We start from the raw sequence: 19,555 nt of genomic DNA, 5'->3' as shown, positions 1-19,555 counted from the left end.
TCGACAAAGGTATAGTTTATTAACACATGGGAAATTATTAATTTTGAAGCGGTGTGCGGAATTAGGTATAAAAGTTTTCGACATTCATGAGACAAATGTGATTAGTGGATTTCTTTTTTGTTTGTTTATTTTTTAATAGTATATATTAGTTCATTAAAAATCACTCACTTGCAACTGTCGAGTTGTCAGTTCTATATTCTATACTAGAAATCATTGTCATGGATCTTACTGGCATCGACGCAGCCAAAAGTAGAAAATCTCTACAATGCTCAGCAACGATACACCGAAGAATAATCCTCCTACGCCACCTAGGGAAACTGGAATAAAGTTTTGGTTTGTTGAGGCCCAAACGCAATGTGGGCGGAAGCGGGACTGAAACGGACAGTTTGACAGTTGTTACAAATTACATCAAGATGCCTAACCGAAGTAGATTCGGTTCTAACTAGTTTTTAATCCGACTTTTCGATCGGGCTTTTCCGCTGCCGCTACGTTCCGCTTCCGCTGTCATTGCGGTTGGGCCTTTAGCTGAATCTCGGCATGTTTTTCATTCAGATCCAGCAGCATAGAGTTTGCTGAAGTTTATCGTACGCACACTACGTCACGTAAACGTATACGCAAAATGTTTTCATCAGGAAAAAAAACTTCAAAGTGGAAAATTTTACTGATGAAAACGAATCAATCACACGAGCAATCACACTTTAGTAATCTCTATAAAATGTTGAACTAGTCGGCGGAGCCAATCTCGACAGTAAAAATTAATAGCGAATTCGTTTATATCGGGGTTGGAACCAGTTCCAACCTAGTGCGAAACCGAACTTTTTGTCAGTGCGAACCTCAACCTAAGCTGGGTTGTAAAAACAAACGATCAAACTGACGTTTGTCAGAAAACAAGCAGGCCCAATCTTGATACCCGATCCAGGTTGGAACTGAATAATAAACGAATTCGCTATAAGTGTAGGTGTAGGTGCGGGGTCTAAACATGTACGATACCATCCATATAGTACGTTCGAACTACAGCTGATAACAGCTATCTTTATATCAAAATTTATACATATTATTTCCGGTTAAAATTTGCCGTGTGAGCGCTGATTGCAAGACAGCCTATATTACGTGATATCAGCTATAATCTGAGCGTACTCTTATACTATGAACGTAATATGTCCTGCAATGAGCACTGATACTTTATATTTTCTATGGAAATCATTTTGATATCAAGATAACCCGAGGGGTGCGACACATCTAAATCTCAATTTTAGATACTCAAAAAATCTCACACTAGCAAATCAATCTTCGAAAAATCTTCTTGCATTTCTCGCATCTACTTGCATCGCGCATCATCTTTTTGCAGGAAATCTTCAGAATCGTCATCAATCTTCTTTCTATCTACGCAGCGTGCGAGCAGCTAGCCACAACACAACACAATCTTTCCTGCAGCGTAGATAGAGTCGTCCCCCTCGAGATAACCTATTGACCAATGCACGGAATGAACTCACGAAAAAAATTGACTTTTGAGCGGTGCCGTGTTTACTAAAAATGAACACATGATGTAATGTTCGCGTAACTTTAGAAAAGGTCCTATCAACTTTTATAAACAACTTGTTAGTTGTTAGGCCCTTTTCTCACGAGCCGAAGAACACCCACGCAAACCAAACCACTATCGGAAAGGGGAGAATTCACCCTACCCGATGGTGTTGTTGGTTTACATGGGCTTACTTTGGTTCGCGCGAAAAATGTCTAACAAGTTTTGTGTACATAAGTTGATAGGCCATTTTTAAATGTTACGCGAGTATTATTCATGTGTTCATTTTTAGTAAACACGGCGCCGCTCAAACGTCAAATTTGTTCATGCAGTTCATTCCGTGCATTGGTCAATAGCGTCAATAGTCCATTTTATGTGCAAGCGTATTGATGGCGCGAAAGTGAGGATAACAATAACAAACCATATTTTTGGCTGGAGCGAAAGTGAGGATAACACACCTCGCACTTTAAAATAGTAGTATTACGCAAGTGTGCGTGTTATAAACGTCAGAAAGATCAATATTACGTCATATCAGTTATAGTCGGAACGTATCTGTACGGCCATCTGATATTGCGTTATATATATACAGGGTGTTTGGTTCCGGGTTTTACATATTTTTAGGGTAGATAGGGCTCCTAAAGTTATGAAAAAATCCCCATGAAACATAGGGTCGGAAATGACTGCTAAGTGAGTTATTCAACATTTTATGTTTTTTTGTATTGCCAACTTTGGTTAGCTATATTTTTTTAATCTTAATGTAGTTTTCTGATTTCAACATACCAAATGAAAGATTAAAGTCTTTGCTATCAATGCTCTTTGAAAAAGAACTCGATTAAAGTTAATTATCATACATTAAAATTGAAAAGTATGTTGAAAGTACCAAAAAAACTGGTGAAATTTCATACATTTTAGTGTTTTTAAGTTGAAAATTTTCATTTCTGTTTATTTAGTTGTTCTACAAAACATTTTCCATGCAGTTCCCTAAACCGAGTCAGTAATCCAAAAATCCAGTAAAAATACTAACTCCTGTAAAAAAAATCTAAGTGTGTATACAGATGCAGCGGAGTTGCATACTCCTCCTTCGAATCAGCACCGCAGCTGAGCTGCGACTTGCGAGTGCTATGAAATAAAAAGGACATCGACTTATTACCACTACCTACTTCTCTCCCTTCCGCTCTCAGAATTCGCCGATTCGGTGTCTCTTGTTGTGTTTTCTGCTGAGACTGAGCAATATTCGATATCGCGAAACATCTCCGCAGTTATCTTTTCTTTCGGCGCAGGAGATGTGCGGTAATCAAAAGTTAAGAATGTAGCTAAACATTTACAATAACATTCTACCAAATTTTCATGTGCGTAGTCCACTGCAACAGCCGAACGTACGAACGAATAGGGTGACTATAGCGCATTTTATGAAAACGTCACAAGTTTTTATGGCTGTTTTAAATCAATAATTACGAAGAAACCATAAAGCCTACAAGGTTACTACCAAAGACACAAATCTAGGGAACTGCATGGAGAATGTTTTGTAGAACAACTAAATAAACAGAAATGAAAATTTTCAACTTAAAAACACTAAAATGTATGAAATTTCAGCAGTTTTTTCGGTACTTTCAACATACTTTTCAATTTTAATGTATGATAATTAACTTTAATCGAGTTCTTTTCTAGACAGCATTGATAGCTAAGACTTTAATCTTTCATTTGGTATGTTGAAATCAGAAAACCACATTAAGATTTAAAAAATATAGCTAACCAAATTTGGCAAAACAAAAAAACATAAAATGTTGAATAACTCACTTAGCAGTCATTTCCGACCCTATGTTTCATGGGGATTTTTTCATAACTTTAGGAGCCCTATCTACCCTGAAAATATGTAAAACCCGGAACCAAACACCCTGTATTTGGGCATTATTAATCGTAATTAATGTTGTTTTTTCAAAGTTGAGAAATGTTGAAGTAATGAAATTGGGTTGTTAGCGGAATGCTAAATAAAACAGCAAAAAAGGTTATCTTCCATTTAATTCCACTTAATTAATTTTGGTATCCATGACAGATACGTATTTCGACTACAATGAGCAGTCTTCATCAGTGTCATTCCCACTAAAGAACTTATCAAAATCTAACCCCCTTAAGTACTCATCCCCTAGGTAAAAAAAAGTCAAGATCATAGGCATAAAAATGAAACTACAATGTGTTGAAGTGGAGTTTCATTTTTATACCTATGATCTTGACTTTTTTTTACCTAGGGGATGAGTACTTAAGGGGGTTAGATTTTGATAAGTTCTTTAGTGGGAATGACACTGATGAAGACTGCACATTGTAGTCGAAATACGTATCTGTCATGGATACCAAATATAAAATAAGTGGAATTAAATGGAAGATAACCTTTTTTTGCTGTTTTATTGAGAAATGTGTTACCAAATTTTACAGACTAACATCTGTTAACCCCTTGTAATGATGAAAAATTAAAAAAATCTATTTTATCCAATCTTTACGAATAACAGTCATTTGGATTTTAACCGAGTCAGTAATCCAAAAATCCAGTAAAAATACTAACTCCTGTAAAAAAATCTAAGTGTGTATACAGAAGCAGCGGAGCTCCATACTCCTCCATCGAAACAGCACCGCAGCTGAGCTGCGAGTGCTATGAAATAAAAAGGACATCGACTTATTACCACTAACTACTTCTCTCCCTTCCGCTCTCAGAATTCGCCAATTCGGTGTCTCTCGTTGTGCTTTCTGCTGAGACTGAGCAATATTCGATACCGCGAAACATCTCCGCAGTTATGTTTTCTTTCGGCGCAAGAGATGTGCGGTAATCAAAAGTTAAGAATGTAGCTAAACATCTACAATAACATTCTACCAAATTTTCATGTGCGTAGTCCACTGCAACAGCCGAACGTACGAATGAATAGGGTGACTATAGCGCATTTTAAGAAAACGTCACAAGTTTTTATGGCTGTTTTAAATCAATAATTACGAAGAAACCATAAAGCCTACAAGGTTACTACCAAAGACACAAATCTAGGGAACTGCATGGAGAATGTTTTGTAGAACAACTAAATAAACAGAAATGAAAATTTTCAACTTAAAAACACTAAAATGTATGAAATTTCAGCAGTTTTTTCGGTACTTTCAACATACTTTTCAATTTTAATGTATGATAATTAACTTTAATCGAGTTCTTTTCTAGACAGCATTGATAGCTAAGACTTTAATCTTTCATTTAGTATGTTGAAATCAGAAAACCACATTAAGATTTAAAAAATATAGCTAACCAAAGTTGGCAAAACAAAAAAACATAAAATGTTGAATAACTCACTTAGCAGTCATTTCCGACCCTATGTTTCATGGGGATTTTTTCATAACTTTAGGAGCCTTATCTACCCTGAAAATATGTAAAACCCGGAACCAAACACCCTGTATAAAGCAATGAATTTTTGAACCTGAAAACTCATCGGTGATTTTTGTGCAGCTGATTTTTGCAAGACAAAATTCATAGCATGAGATTTGAGATTTTCCGATAATTGGTTTGTAGTATTTCTGTATTGGTGCTGTACAGAATAAGATCCATGATTACGTTTGCACACATTTTTTACCGAAAAGGGTGGTATAGTTTAGGTTAATGCCGTGTCACGAGATTCGTACCAATTCAGTTTCAATATTTACCTATGAAATCTAGATTGGTACGCGAAACAGATCTTTCATATCTGCTTGTTGGTATGTTCATTATCTCCAATAGCACGTGACCAGGGGCATTTGGATCCTCCGTATTGAATGTGTTTTCCCTTTTATGTGAAATATTAAAATATTTAATTTAAGGATTTGTATTGATACTTTGAACCTTACCCTAACACGTTTATTTCCATTTCTAAGCATGATTGTATACAAGGCTGGTTACCATCAAAAAGGGTTTCTTTAGCTCCTGTCAGTATGTTGGCTACGGAATAAAAGAATAAAACAAAAACCAGACAGTCTTTTAATCTGGACATTTCATATTTACTTAATTATTACATCCACTGGGTAACATAATAATTACGTTTTTTTCCTCTGTTCGGGACATCAAACCACTGCGACCAGTATTTCGATCTATTGTAGTGTATCCCGTGTCCTTAGTTTAGTGCATGTTGTATTACTCCATCACTATTGAGAAATGATGAAGTATTCGGTTTTGATACAGTTGTCATTCTTGCCTTCATCGCAAGGAATCGATTCTAATTGAAAGGTCCCGCTATTTATTCCATTCGAAAAGTGAGAGTACCCTCCACAGGCGCGTCCCTTTGTTAGTCAAAATTGGATTCCTTAACAACAAAATTAAGCAATGCATAATGACCATGCATCAGAACCCTAGTCTTAACCACTTCAAACTAGGGAACAAAAAATAGAAGATTGGGAATCACATAGATGAAGACTAACGAATTCATTTTTTTCTTGTTTCAAGATCATCTTGTATATAAGGACAAGGTTGATAGAATAAAAAAATTTGACGATTTCATGGCTGATTTGCCTTGTAAAATCAGCCATGATTTACAAAGCAAATGAGCCATAATAACGACAATTTCATTCATTCTATCAATCTTGTCCTTAACCACATGGTTATTTAGCCAACCGGTGTTAAGATCATTAATTGAAACATAAATAATTTGAAATTTGCCAACAATAGTTTGTTGGGTAAAAAATTCAACATTCACATTTTTGCAGTTTTAAAACACCGAAAAACCTTCTGGCAATGGCAGGATTGTCAATGACGTTAATGGCGTTAACGTCATTAACCCTACTTTTAAGCACAGAACAATCATTGCATATATGTACAACAGTAAGTATGCGGGGCTTGAAAATATATTGCAATTACCGTGCAAGCATCATAAGTTGAACAGTGCCAAATTATATACAGTTCCATGTTTTCCATGATCAATTTGATCCCGATGTAAGTTATCATTTGTCAGTGTGCCAATACTTAGATCAACCTTTTTATACTTACCTCTGGAAATACATCCTAGACCCGTAAAGTTACAGTACTTGGGTTTAACTACAACCGTTGCAAAATGTGAAGTATTAATAAAAGTGATGTTATTATTGTTATACTATGTTTCTATGTAAATCTTCTGTAGTGCTTACACTCGTTCGGTGAAGTAGGAATTGTGCAGTTACATTGAGCAAGCTCCATTTGGATTCTTTTATAAAGAAAACAATTTGTGAAACTGTATGGAAGGTTTACAGTAATGTTTTCATATGGAAAACGACACTCTCTTTGCCCAATTGTTTCGGCTTTAACATCTGGATGGTTGTAGACTTCAATCGTCTAGAAAAGTATAAGGATATGGGATAATAAAATGTTGTCAACATGATTCAAAGCGGCACTGGTGGTGTAGTGGTAAGTGTGATTGCTTCTCACCCCAAAGGGCCTGGGTTCAATCCCAGTCGGCACCGCCGGGATTTTCTGAGGCATAAAATCTCTGACCACGTCGAAGGGAAGTAAAGCCGTTGATCCCCGGTCTATGAGTTGACGGGTCGATAGGTAGGGCCCAGGTGTAGGAACTGCCTCCCTGGCGTGGGTATCCCGAGCAGGAACGAATATCTCAATACCTTAAATTGGTATGGATGAGCCTGACATAAGAGGTAAAATACCACAAAATAATACCATAAAAATGTTTCCACAATACCATTCCAATACCAAATTATGCCACACAGGTGTTATTTTGGTAGGGTAAATGTTGGCTTCGGCACCCATTGACTGTTTTCGGCAACCAAAATTTAAACGTTAATTTCACTATGTTTTCCCATTAACGCACTTCCCTGAATGTGTCCAAACGATTGTTTAGCCTTTCAGCTTCAATCTGATTATATTTGAACGATCGAGCAATCCAGTAATGCTACATTTTTCTTCAAATAAAGCATACGCACTACAAAATGGGGTTGATTTCGAGTTGCCGATAATAGAACAGCTGGTTAACACGCAGTTCTAATGGGAAGGTTGCCGAAGAAAAAGAGGCTGCCGACAATAGTCACACTCACCTGAGAAGTTTGGAGCGTTGTAAAAACGCTTTCAAAACGTTTTGAAAAATTCAGTCGATTGGAATGGATAGAAAAGCAAGCAGCAGATGAATGTAAACAAACAGACACATCATATATGTGCGTGACGCTGAGAAAATGCTAGTAGAAGTGCAGACGCTGCTTAGATTGACGAAAATACGTAAATTCCCCTATTCAAATATCAATTTTTGTTATTTACAAAGTATTTTGCATGTAATTGTTTGGTATTATTCTTTGGTGTTTTACCTCTTATGTCATACTGGTCAATACCAAATTTTGGTATGAGGTAGCGTTGGTACTCAATACGAAAAACAAAATGACGGAAAACAAATCATGGAAAAAATAGGGTAGAGAACTACTTCGGCCTAATCGCCCATTTTGGGCCTATCGAGCAGAAAACTTCAAATAAATCCATGATTTTAGAGTTAACAAGTCAATTATGCGTTTGGTACGATGCTTTAGTTAATAAGCTACCGAACGAAGCCAATTAGAACGCGTGATATAAAGGTTTGCACCCACTATTCTCAAAAACAAAAGAAGCGCTCCGACCGAATGAGTTTTTACCTTCATCCGATAGGCCGAAGTTAATTCAATGGCGTTTCAATGGCGTTTCAATGCGTTAGGCCGAGTTTAGAATCCGTAGGCCGAGTTTGGCGTCAAGAATTAGTGTTAGACTTTTGACAATATATCAACGATTGGTGTCTCTTTATCAAATCTTACGGTACGTACGTAAAGGTAAATAAATTTGGAAGTCATCAGTAATAATAACATTCCGTTTGGTGCTAGACTGCGCTAGATTAAGAAAGACTAAGTGCGGGTTGTGCTTAATAGGCCGGAAACGGGGTAGTTAACCCTACATGGTTTAAATCATGCAAACTTATCACAAGAAATTAAAGTTGTATGCGTTTTACCAAAACACTATGCTTAACTGTTTGTGCACCAAACCAAAATTAGATTTTTACTACTTCGTCGGTAATTTTTAACGGATTGCTTATGTTTTTATATTGTTGGAAAATTCCACTTTTTAATATTTAATTGGTCATGTCATATGGTACCAACCGTTTGTTAATTAACTTAATGGATTTCTGTTTTTTTTTCTCGGTAGACAAGCCGTGTTAGCACGTTAAAACTGTTTGATTTCTTCTTACATATTTTTCCTGAAACCCTATAAAAAATATATAGTAGAATGCTACACAGTCGAATTTTTAAACGCATGAAAAGGTACTTTTTTCCTTGATTTGTTTTCCATCGATTTTGTTATCCGTGCTGAGCACCAATGCCACCGACGCCAGGGAGCCAGCTCCCACACCTAGACCCTACCTATCGACCCATCAACTCATGAACCGGGGACCAACGGCTTTACTTCCCGGCGTGATTAGAGATGTTATGCCTCAGAACATCCCGGCGGCACCGACTGCGATTGAAACCAGGCCTGCTGGGTCGAGGGGTAATCACGCTTACCACTACACCACCGGCACCGCTGAAAAGATACTGTCCTCTGGAAAAATATTGATAAAAAATTATCCGGTTTTCTAAATAAATTTAAGCACAAAAACATGTTCTGTACGTCATCATGGCATAAAGTTGGACTCAAAAACAACAAAACATCGACCTTTCGGTTTTGCTGAGGATCCATTTTTTTCATGATGAGATAGAGTTTTTTTTCGCAGTAATTTAAAAAGACCGGATTTTCTAGGATTTTTGATATTTTTACCCAAAAATTTTAGAAAAATAAAAACGAGCATAAAAAAAATTTTTTTTGGGCGTTTAAATTCCTTTTAAGTAATTTTGTAATCGAAAAAATGAATATCGGCTCAGCAAAGCTTCGGAAAATGAGCCTGAAAAAATAAACGTATTATATAAAAAAAACTTCCTCTTATGGATCACTACATGAAGCAAACTTATTCATAAAATAATGATTACGTTTAAACTGTAGTGCATGAAAGCTCCATACTTCCGAAGTCTAAAGGGGGGCATCAAAGAGTATGGGAGTTCTTCAGGACTATGTATAAAGAGCTAAAATGGAAAAACGAATTATGCTTACGATAAACCTATGTTATGGAGCTTTTACCACAAAATTTATAGCTTCTATTTCTTTGTACCGAAATTCAAATGCTCTTTTTGCATTTTCGATGGTATACTTCAAAGGCAATTTGTCATAATCCATTTTGCTGGAAAAGTAAATCCAAATTAGCTGATTATTGTTAGGTGCTTTAATACACGTACTAAGAGTAAATACTATTCGCTACATAGCAAGGCCCCATTTCGGTATGAAAAAGTTTGAAGATATCTTCACAACGATAAACTTTTCCAAGGAATATTACGTCCACGAAGATTTCCGAACACGACTGTGGAAAGAACTGATTGACATGTTCAGTATTATGAGTTTATTAACTACTAAAAACCTTATTTAATAAATCATAAAAGTGGTAAAAGCCATAAAAGCTACCCGTTTGTCATAATGTCGTTTGGCATAGGCCTTTGATCTTATTTTGGGCCTACTAAGTACAACCCGCCGTTTGCCCTTATTTTTCTAGTGGATTTTTTTTACAAAATGTAATGTTTTCACTGAACATGCCTTTTATATTGATTTACCTTTCTGTACATACCGTAAGATTTGGCAAAAAGCAAATATTATAAATTTAATTTATAATATTTGATTGCATGTAGTCTGTTATTGGCTTTCCCGCTCAGAGGTGTAAACAAAATGTCATATAACGTAGTCTGGCAGTGTGAAGGTTTTGTCTACGACATTCTTATAGACGTGCATGTGTGACGTCACATCTGCTGTTATATTGAAAAGTAAAAGAATAAAAGAGGTAGTAGATTTTACTCATCAAACCAGTTGATATTTATGATGCATAGACTGTTTTGGTACGGCAACGCACGCTACCACCGAATTTTACCAATACTTCAAGAAAGAATAAGAAGCAAAAGCAAATCGAGTGATGGTTAGTTGCCTGCGTCAGCTACGAAAGTCCTGCAGAATACTAGAATTGAAATTTGGATTTTAGAACTAATTTCCCATCTACATATTTAAAAAAAATAGCACAATTATACGCAATCGAATGCACGAAACATAAAACAACTGTTTCACAAAACTCTTGGTGAACAAAATTGATCACCAAGAAAAACACTTCAATTTAACTGCTTTGTTAGCAATCGTGAAAATATAATTGGAAAAGGGTTGCCAGATGTATTGTCTCTAGCAATGAATTTAGGTCTGTTAAAGCAAGTGATTGTGAAGTTTGACTCATAAGCATAGATGAGTGGAGGCATAAAATCAATAAATAAATATCAGAAACTTAATAAATCAATCAAAACGACTATTTTAGGCATTTTACCAGGCCAATTAAAAAAGTCACAGAAGATTGAATTAAACACTAGCAGGAAAGATGGCAGCAGTGCACTGAACCTTTCATTCGCTCTCCCTCCCATGGTGGTAAGCTCTGTAGAAAGTACTAAATCTGTCCCCATATCTATGGGCGGCAGCAAGAGGGGCGAGAGCAAGAGAGTAAACCAATATATTTTCATTCCATTGTAAAACGTCCGTGAATAAAGTGTAATATATCTAGATAACATTAACGATTATTAACGAAACAACCATTGTATTTCCGGTTTGTCTAGTTGAGGTCTTATCAGCCAACCCTATTCCAAATACTATAAAAAGAGAACAATCCATTGTATCGTCCTCTATTCCTTGATCGCCTTCGAGTAGAACGAATTGTAAATAATAATAGGTAAGAATAAAGAGTAAACCATACCGCGTGTGTTTCACTACATATCCCCAAGTGCCCCGAATATATCAATTGTGGCGACGAGGATGTAGGATTGGAAGTGTAGTTAATTGAAGAGACCACGTGTTGAGTTAAACTGGAAGTAACGGAGTTGAGAACAGTGCTACCGTTTGTTAGGGCAAGTGAGTCGTGAATAATATCAGCAGCGTACAATAGCGTATTGAGATTAGAAGACCACGTGTCGTGTAAAAGTAACGGAACCGTTTAACTAATACGACTGAACCGTAATTAGTGAGGTTAAAAATGACCGGAGAAGGTAAAGGTGACGTGGCGTCTGGTACAAACAGAGTATCGATGAATTTCGGATCGTTTGAAAATTACGTCGCGGGTGACGACTTTGAGGTGTATGAGGAAAGGATGATTCAAAACTTTCTTCTACATGATGTCCCGGAAAATAGAAAAGTGGCGTTTCTTTTGACGCATTTAGGAATGGACACTTATGCCATCCTAAAGAAACTCTTGCAACCAGTGAATCCTAGTACAAAGTCGTATGTCGATTTAGTGAAGGCACTGAAAAAACACTTCAGGCCAGATGTGAATAAGATTTCCGTGCGCTACCGTTTTAATCAGGCAGATCAAAAAGCGGGTCAATCAATTACAGAATATGTAGTGGAGCTTAAAGCTCTCGCGGAAAAGTGGTTCAATACGTTTTTGCAAGAAGCGCTACGTGATAGGTTCGTGTTCGGTGTGTACGATAGCAGGCTTCGTACTCACCTGCTAAAGCAGAAAGATTTATCATTCGACAAAGCGGTCGATGAAGCGTTGAACTGGGAATTAGCGGAAAAGGATAATAATGTGCGCGAAAACGTGTTGAGTGCGCACGTGGTGCAATACGGCAAACCAAACCGAAGCAGAAGCAAAAGTCGGTCAAAATTTGCTAGTAGTAATGGCGGTCAGAAAAATCAAAATGGCCGAAGAAAAGTCTGTGAGAAATGTGGGCGCGATCATGAACAGGGAAAGTGTCCAGCGAGAAGTTGGAAGTGCTTCGCGTGTGGTAAGCAGGGCCATACGGCAAACGTGTGTTACAGAAAAAGTTCGAAGCAGTACCGTAGTTATAGTCAAGAATCCAGGAGGAACCAAACCGTAGGTACGGTTGATGCTGAACCTAGTGCAAGAAATCGCTAACCTCCGGATGCAGCTCAACTCGGTGGAAAATGAAACTCCATTGAGAAAAAGCAAAGTGAATTTGAAATAGATAGTGGAGCCTGTGCAACGGTGATAAACGATTGCTTGTATAAAAAGTGTTTTGCGAACATTCCGTTGTTCAAGATTAACGATGAATTTTCAACCGTAACGGGACAGGGAATCAAGGTAATCGGGGGATTTAGTGCAAACGTATCTAAAAACCAACGTGGTCCGGGCATAAAGCTAGCGCTAGTAGTGATCGAAAGTAACAAGGCTTTCAGACCGCTGCTTGGACGCACATGGATGGATATCATCTGGCCCGGATGGAGGAGTAAATTCAAGGAAAGCATCGTGAGTATGAACCATGTTGAATGTTCCCTTATTGATTCCATGCGATGGAAATATCCAAATGTTATTTGTAACGACAATACTCCAATTCGAGATTTCGAAGCGGAGGTTATCATGGAAGATAACGTGAGTCCTATCTTCCACGTGGCTTATTCGCCTCCTTTTCAACAACGCCCTGCCATTGAAGCCGAGTTGAACAGACTTTGTGAGGAAAATATTTTAAAGAGAGTCTCACATAGCAAGTGGGCTTCTCCTATAGTAGTTGTACCCAAATCCAATGGGAGTTTGAGGTTATGCATTGATTGCAAAGTGACAATTAATCCTTATTTACGATCTGAATATTACCCGTTACCGAGAATTGACGACATTTTCGCTCAATTGGTGAATTGTAAATTCTTTTGCGTGATTGACCTTCGTGGGGCATATCTTCAGCTGAATGTTTCGAAGAATTCTCAGCAAAATCTCACGATTAATACACACATTGGACTTTTTCAATATGTTCGATTGCCTTTCGGTGTGGCAACTGCACCATCGATCTTCCAAAGCATAATGGATCAGATTTTGGGGAAAGTAGAGGGTTGCGTATGCTATCTAGACGATGTGCTAATTGGAGCAAGAACATTAGAGGAGTGTAGACGTATTTTAGATCACGTTCTAGAACTCTTGAGTCGGTATAACGTGAAGATAAACGTTGAAAAAAGTAAGTTTTTCTTGGAATCGGTGGATTATTTGGGTCACACCATTCGCAAAGAACCAAACCAATCCACAAATCGCCCCATCTCCGAAAAATATTAGTGAATTGCAATGATACCTTGGGTTGTTAAATTACTATTCGAAATTTATACCTTACATCTCAGCAGAACTAAAAGTTATGTACAGATTGCTTCGGAAAAATGTAAATTTTGTCTGGGATAGAGATTGTGAAGAGTTCTTTTCAAGAAGCAAACAGCTTATTTTGAAGAATAATCTGTTACAGCTCTATGATCCTCAAAAACCGATAGTGGTCGCGGCAGATGCTAGCCCTTATGGTGTGGGTGCTGTTCTATTTCACATTGTAGACGGAGAAAAAAAAAACCCGTTCTTTTTGCCTCATGTACCTTATCTCCTGCCGAAAAAAATTACTCACAGCTCCATCGGGAAGCTTTAGCCATTATTTTTTCGGTGAAGCGTTTCCACAAATACATTGGCGGGCCTCGCTTCAAGCTGGTTTCAGACTGTGAGGCGTTGAAGGAAACTTACCACCCTCGGAAAGGAACGTCGGTGATTTCAGCGTCTAGGTTGCAAAGGTGGGCAGTAATATTGTCAATGTACGACTATGAGTTTCAGTAAAGACCAAGTCGATATTTAGCGAATGCTGATGCCTTGTCCAGATTACCAGTGTCTGGTAATAAAGGTGTTGAGGAACTATCCATAAATAGACTTGAGCAATATCCAGAATTACAATTACAAACGTGTGATGTAGCAGATTTCACGGCAAGAGATGAAACTCTTGCACAAGTATTTGATTTCATTTTGCTGGGATGGCCTAACCAAGTTCCGGTGCATTTGAAATATTATTATAATTTGCGAAAGTCGTTAAGTTGTCAAGATAATTGTTTATTTTATGGTGACCGATTGGTTCTTTCGAAGATTTTGCAAAGGGTTGTACTAAAGATGCTGCACACTAATCATGATGGCATTGTAAGAGGTAAAATGCTAGCAAGAGGTTTATTTTGATGGAAAGGAATGCAAAATGACGTTGAGGATTATTTTAAGCAATGTGAAGTGTGTGATCTTAGACGTAGTGTTCCCAAGGAAACAATTGTTTCCACATGGCCAAGTTGTACGAGTCCCATGGAAAGAATTCATATTGACTTTTTTTTATTTGGAAGGTAAAACGGTGCTATTGATTATTGATTCATTCACTAAGTTTATTGAAGCCACAGTGAGTGGAACTAATACGAAACAAGTGAATGACAAGTTGGAGGATTTTTTTTCAAATTTGTTGGGTTGCCAGGACAAATTGTGTCCGATAATGGACCACCGTTCAATTCCTGGGAATTCATACGATATTGAGAATCGTATAATGAAAAGGCTACAAAATCACCAGTGTATCATTCGCAATCAAACGGAGCAGCTGAACGAGGAGTTCAAACGGTGAAGAATTTTTTGAAAAAACGATTATTAGATCAACAGTTCAATAGAAAACCTTTGTCAAAGATCGCTTGCTACAACAGTACACCATCAACAGTTACGAAGAAATGCCCAAGTGAGTTAATTTTTCGGTATAAACCAAGAACTGTATTAACGAATATCAAGCCAAAGACTCTTTTGTATGATAAAAAGAAAGAAGAAGTGAACAATAGTAAAATTGTAACGTTTGATGAATCCAAAAACGAAGAATAGGTGTATGATTTGAGAAACTATGTTCGTAAAAATCAAAATTGTAATCCTAAGAATGACTATAAAAAAGGTGAAAAGATAATGTACAGAAACCATTTGAAGGAAATAGTGAGATGGATTCCAGCAATAATTTTAGATCGTATTGGTAGCTTTCTGTATAAGATAAAATTGATTGAAAACGGAAGCATAAAAAATGTACATATAAATCAAATTAGATATCCTGGTTCCAATGCTGACAGGAATCTAAAAGTGCCAGTGAAAATGACAGAAAATGTAACAACTAAGTTTAGACGAAGCGAATCTCTCACCACCAAGTAAATTTCAAATTGATATGCAAAGGAAAAGAAGCGGATCCATGAATTATTCAATTTTCCTCAGAAGATCAGATAGACCAAGAAGATTGCCGGATAGATTTAGATTTGAAGATTACGGATAAAAGTAGTTCAAAGTCAAAAAAAGGGGAAAGTTGTAATATATCTAGATAACATTAACGATTGTTAACGAAACAACCATTGTATTTCCGGTTTGTCTAGTTGAGGTCTTATCAGGCAACCCTATTCCAAATACTATAAAAAGAGAACAATCCAACAATCTTTTCCTTGATCGCCTTCGAGTAGAACGAATTGTAAATAATAATAGGTAAGAATAAAGAGTAAACCATACCGCGTGTGTTTCACTACATATCCCCGAGTGCCCCGAATATATCATAAAGTTAGAAAACGTATCGTTCGCTTTTAACCATTTATTAAGCGGTTACCGAAAAAGTCTTTCCGGTCGATTCCTTGGTTCTTCCGTTGGTAGTTCTCCGCTGCATAACCTGTCCGCTGTGGTTAGTTATTATCCAACAGGTTATGGGCCCAGAAAAGTGGTAAAGTGATTTCGATACGCGGACACGGACATTGTTCCCCATGGGTTGCGTCATTTGGCAGTTTATTACCCGTTGCGATGGAGTGAGCTTGAGCGGTTGTTTGCGTAGTAGTGTCGCATCGTATCGTAGCTCAGTGTCATTCTATGCTACTGATCTCTGGTGTGTATGAGTGTTGTGTAGATCACTCACCGGGAGCATAACTGCTCGAAAAATACTTCTCTTGTACGGAGCACATCGGAGGCTTGCTCAAGAAGTTTGTGTGTTGTTGTGAGACGTATCTATTCGGTGCGGAATCAAAACAAAAACCAAAACCGGGTGTGTTGAACGGTTCGGTAGACGGCAGCGTTGTTGTTTTGTTTTGTTGAAAGTGATATCGTTTCGCGTTGTGATCGGTTTCGAATAGCAACGAGAAGAGCTGAGAAATATGACTGAGAAATATATGTTTCCCCGTTTGAACAACCAAAATTACTCGGTATGGAAGACCCGAATCGAAATGTTGCTGAAAAGAGAAGAACTGTGGAATGTGATTATCGGTACACCGACGAATCCAGTTACGGAAGCGTGGACGAAAAGTGATCAAAAGTGCCATGCCACGATCGTTTTGTATGTGGAGGACAACCAATTAAATTTGGTGAAAGACGCGAAAAGTGCCAAGGAAGTGTGGAATCAGTAGAAAAGTTACCACGAGAAAACAACCATGACCTCGCGTGTGTCTTTGTTAAAGAAAATTTGTAGTTTAAATTTGGCGGAAGGTGCAGATGCTGAAAAGCATTTGTTTGACCTTGAAGAGTTGTTTGACCGCCTAGCGTGTGCGGGTCAAGCACTAGAAGATTCGTTGAAAATTGCTATGTTGCTTAGAAGCTTGCCGGAGTCGTATAGTGGTCTAGTGACGGCACTTGAAAGCCGACCTGAGAAGGATTTGACAATGACACTCGTGAAGCAAAAGGTACTGGATGAATACCAACGGTGGTCGGAACGCTTTGCGGATTCTAGTGAAAAGGTAATGAAACTTCAATCGAAGGGGCAGCAGAAGCAAAAAGTATGTTTTTACTGCCAGAAACCTGGCCACTTCCGAAGAGATTGTCGTGCTTTGCAGTAGAAGAAAAATTAATACGAATCTAGAAGAGGAAAGGCAGACAAGGTGAAAGTGAAGAAAGATGACGTGAGGCAAAACAGGCTGCTGAAAAGAACAATCCGATATGTTTTACGATCGGTAGCGGCCGTCGGAAGAACTGTTGTACATTAATAGCGGATGTTCGTGTCATATGACAAACAATCGTGCTTTCTTTACGGAACTGGACGAAAGCAAGTGTATTGAAGTGGTGTTAGTAGACGGTTCAGTGTCAAAGTCCCATGGAATGGGTCTAGTGAAATGTGTAGATGGAGATGGAAACGTTGTGGAAGTGAAGCTCACGGAAGTACTTTACATACCAGTTTTGGAAAGTGGATTGATATCCGTGCGAAAACTGACCCAAAAGGGATTTTCGGTGAATTTCGTGGGATCTAGCTGTTCAATAGTTAGTGAAACTGGTGCGAAGTTGGCGTTCGGCGAAATTTATGGCAGCTTATTTGTGGTGAAGACAGTGGAGTTCGCGAAGCTGAGTAAGGAGGTCCGTCATCAGAAGAACTGCCAACATATTTGGCATAGGCGGTTCGGTCACAGGGATCCGGCGGTACTTGATTGCCTGAAAACGGGCGGCTATGGAGAAGGATTCAAGTTGCAGGACTGTGGATTGAAACAGGTTTGCGAACACTGTTTAGAAGGTAAGCTTCCTCGTTGCCCATTCTCCAATATTTCTAATAGTAGAGCAAGCCGAATCCTTGACCTGGTTCATACTGATGTCTGTGGACCAATGTCGAATGTCACTCCAGGAGGATGTCGGTACCTGATGACGTTGATCGATGACTTCAGCCGTCACACCGTGGTTTGCCTGTTACAACAGAAGTCGGATGTGGCTAGTTGCATTAAGCGGTATGTAGCCCACGTCAAAACTCGGTTCGGGCGGATTCATTGCGTCATCAGATCAGATGGAGGAGGCGAATACGTGAACAACGAGCTTCGAACGTTCTACGAGAAAGAGGGCATACAGGCACAGTATACCGCAGCAAATTCCCCGCAGCAGAATGGCGTTGCGGAGCGCAAGAACCGCACGCTGCAGGAGATGGCAACGTGCATGCTACTCGACGCTAATCTTCCGAAAAAGTATTGGGGTGAAGCGATAATGACCGCCGCTTACATACAGAATCGGCTCCCTTCGCATGCCGTCAACAGCACACCGTACGAGAGATGGTTTAGGAAACTACCTGTGCTAAGCCATTTCTGCATATTCGGTAGTCTTGCGTACGTCCACATCCCAGACGTCAAAAGGACCAAATTTGACTCCAAGGCACGACAGCTAATTTTCGTTGGCTATTGCGAAGACCGAAAAACATATCGGTTCTTGGATCCTGAGACAGATAGAATCACAATAAGCCGTGATGCTCAATTCATCGAGCAGCGAAATGGTTCCCGAGGATTAGAACCGGAGGAAAGCGAATCAACGGTGAGCTATGGGAAATTTGGATGGACGGATGTAGCAATCAACGGAAGTTCATCTCAGGAGAAGTCAACTGGGCACGAGGAGCTACCTCAGCAACAACCTAGCGAACACGAGGAGCAACGAGAGTCTGCTGAGGTGGAACATCGCGATGAATTTGAAGACGAGTTCTATGGCTGGGAGGATGAAGAATTAGTGGATGAAGCTAGTGATAGGATGCAGCGTCGTGAAAAGCGGTCAACCAGAGGTGTACGTCCGCAGCGGCTCAAGGATTACATCGTCGATGTGGCGATGGTCGTCGAAGGAGACCCGTCGTCCTATGAAGAAGCGGTTAAAGGTTCGGAAAGCGATTTGTGGCAAGCAGCCATGCAAGAAGAGCATGATTCCCTGGCGCAAAATGAAACGTGGACTCTAGCAATGGTGGACAAGAAAACCAACCTGTACACACATGTACTGGTACAGTCCTCAAAATCGCAACACGTGTGAACGAATGGTGCACACCGTGTAAAGTTTTCATTTCGTTTACACGGTAAACGAAACTGAAACCAAAACCGGGCCTCGGTTTCGAAAACACAACCGAATCCATCAGCACCGTTCACACGTGTAAACGAGTTTGGGGTCGGGTGTATGGAATATCAACCATGGATTCGGCTCAGTTTTTGCAAACCAAACCTGGTTTTTGCTGAACATGGTTAAACGGTTGGGCGAAGAAGCTGTAAATGGAGGTGCAGTGCTGCCGAATGTGCAAGTGAATGAAAACTTAGATGATCAAAATTCAAAGTGCCAAACTGTCAAATATCCCACAATATGGGTATTTTTGGAATCGTCGTGACATGTAGGAACCGGAAATTGATGTCTGACGCCATTTTGAAATCAAAGATGGCAGCTTCCGGTTAGAGAAAAACTGGGAAATATGGTCAAATACCCCACAATATGGATATTTTTG

The 19,555-nt window shown here is 38.8% G+C and overlaps 1 protein-coding gene across 1 annotated transcript in view; it reads right to left on the bottom strand.

The window, feature by feature from the left end:
- Positions 1–225: 225 nt before the first annotated feature.
- ppk29 (pickpocket 29) overlaps positions 226–19,555 on the bottom strand; it is a 68,610-nt gene continuing 49,280 nt past the window's right edge. Inside the window, exons 4-11 of the mRNA XM_065236189.1 lie at positions 9,779–9,912; positions 9,624–9,723; positions 9,476–9,568; positions 6,638–6,821; positions 6,501–6,548; positions 5,369–5,459; positions 5,189–5,307; positions 226–317 (exon numbers count right to left, since the gene is read on the bottom strand). Coding sequence (XP_065092261.1) covers positions 226–317; positions 5,189–5,307; positions 5,369–5,459; positions 6,501–6,548; positions 6,638–6,821; positions 9,476–9,568; positions 9,624–9,723; positions 9,779–9,912 — 861 coding nt within the window. The remainder of the gene's footprint in view (positions 318–5,188; positions 5,308–5,368; positions 5,460–6,500; positions 6,549–6,637; positions 6,822–9,475; positions 9,569–9,623; positions 9,724–9,778; positions 9,913–19,555) is intronic.

This window comes from Ochlerotatus camptorhynchus, unplaced genomic scaffold, assembly GCF_037179485.1.
Source record: "Ochlerotatus camptorhynchus isolate MF236.1 unplaced genomic scaffold, CSIRO-AGI_Acam_v1.1 ptg000531l, whole genome shotgun sequence".
NCBI lineage: Eukaryota > Metazoa > Arthropoda > Insecta > Diptera > Culicidae > Ochlerotatus > Ochlerotatus camptorhynchus.
This window is presented reverse-complemented; position numbering and strand designations above follow the sequence as displayed.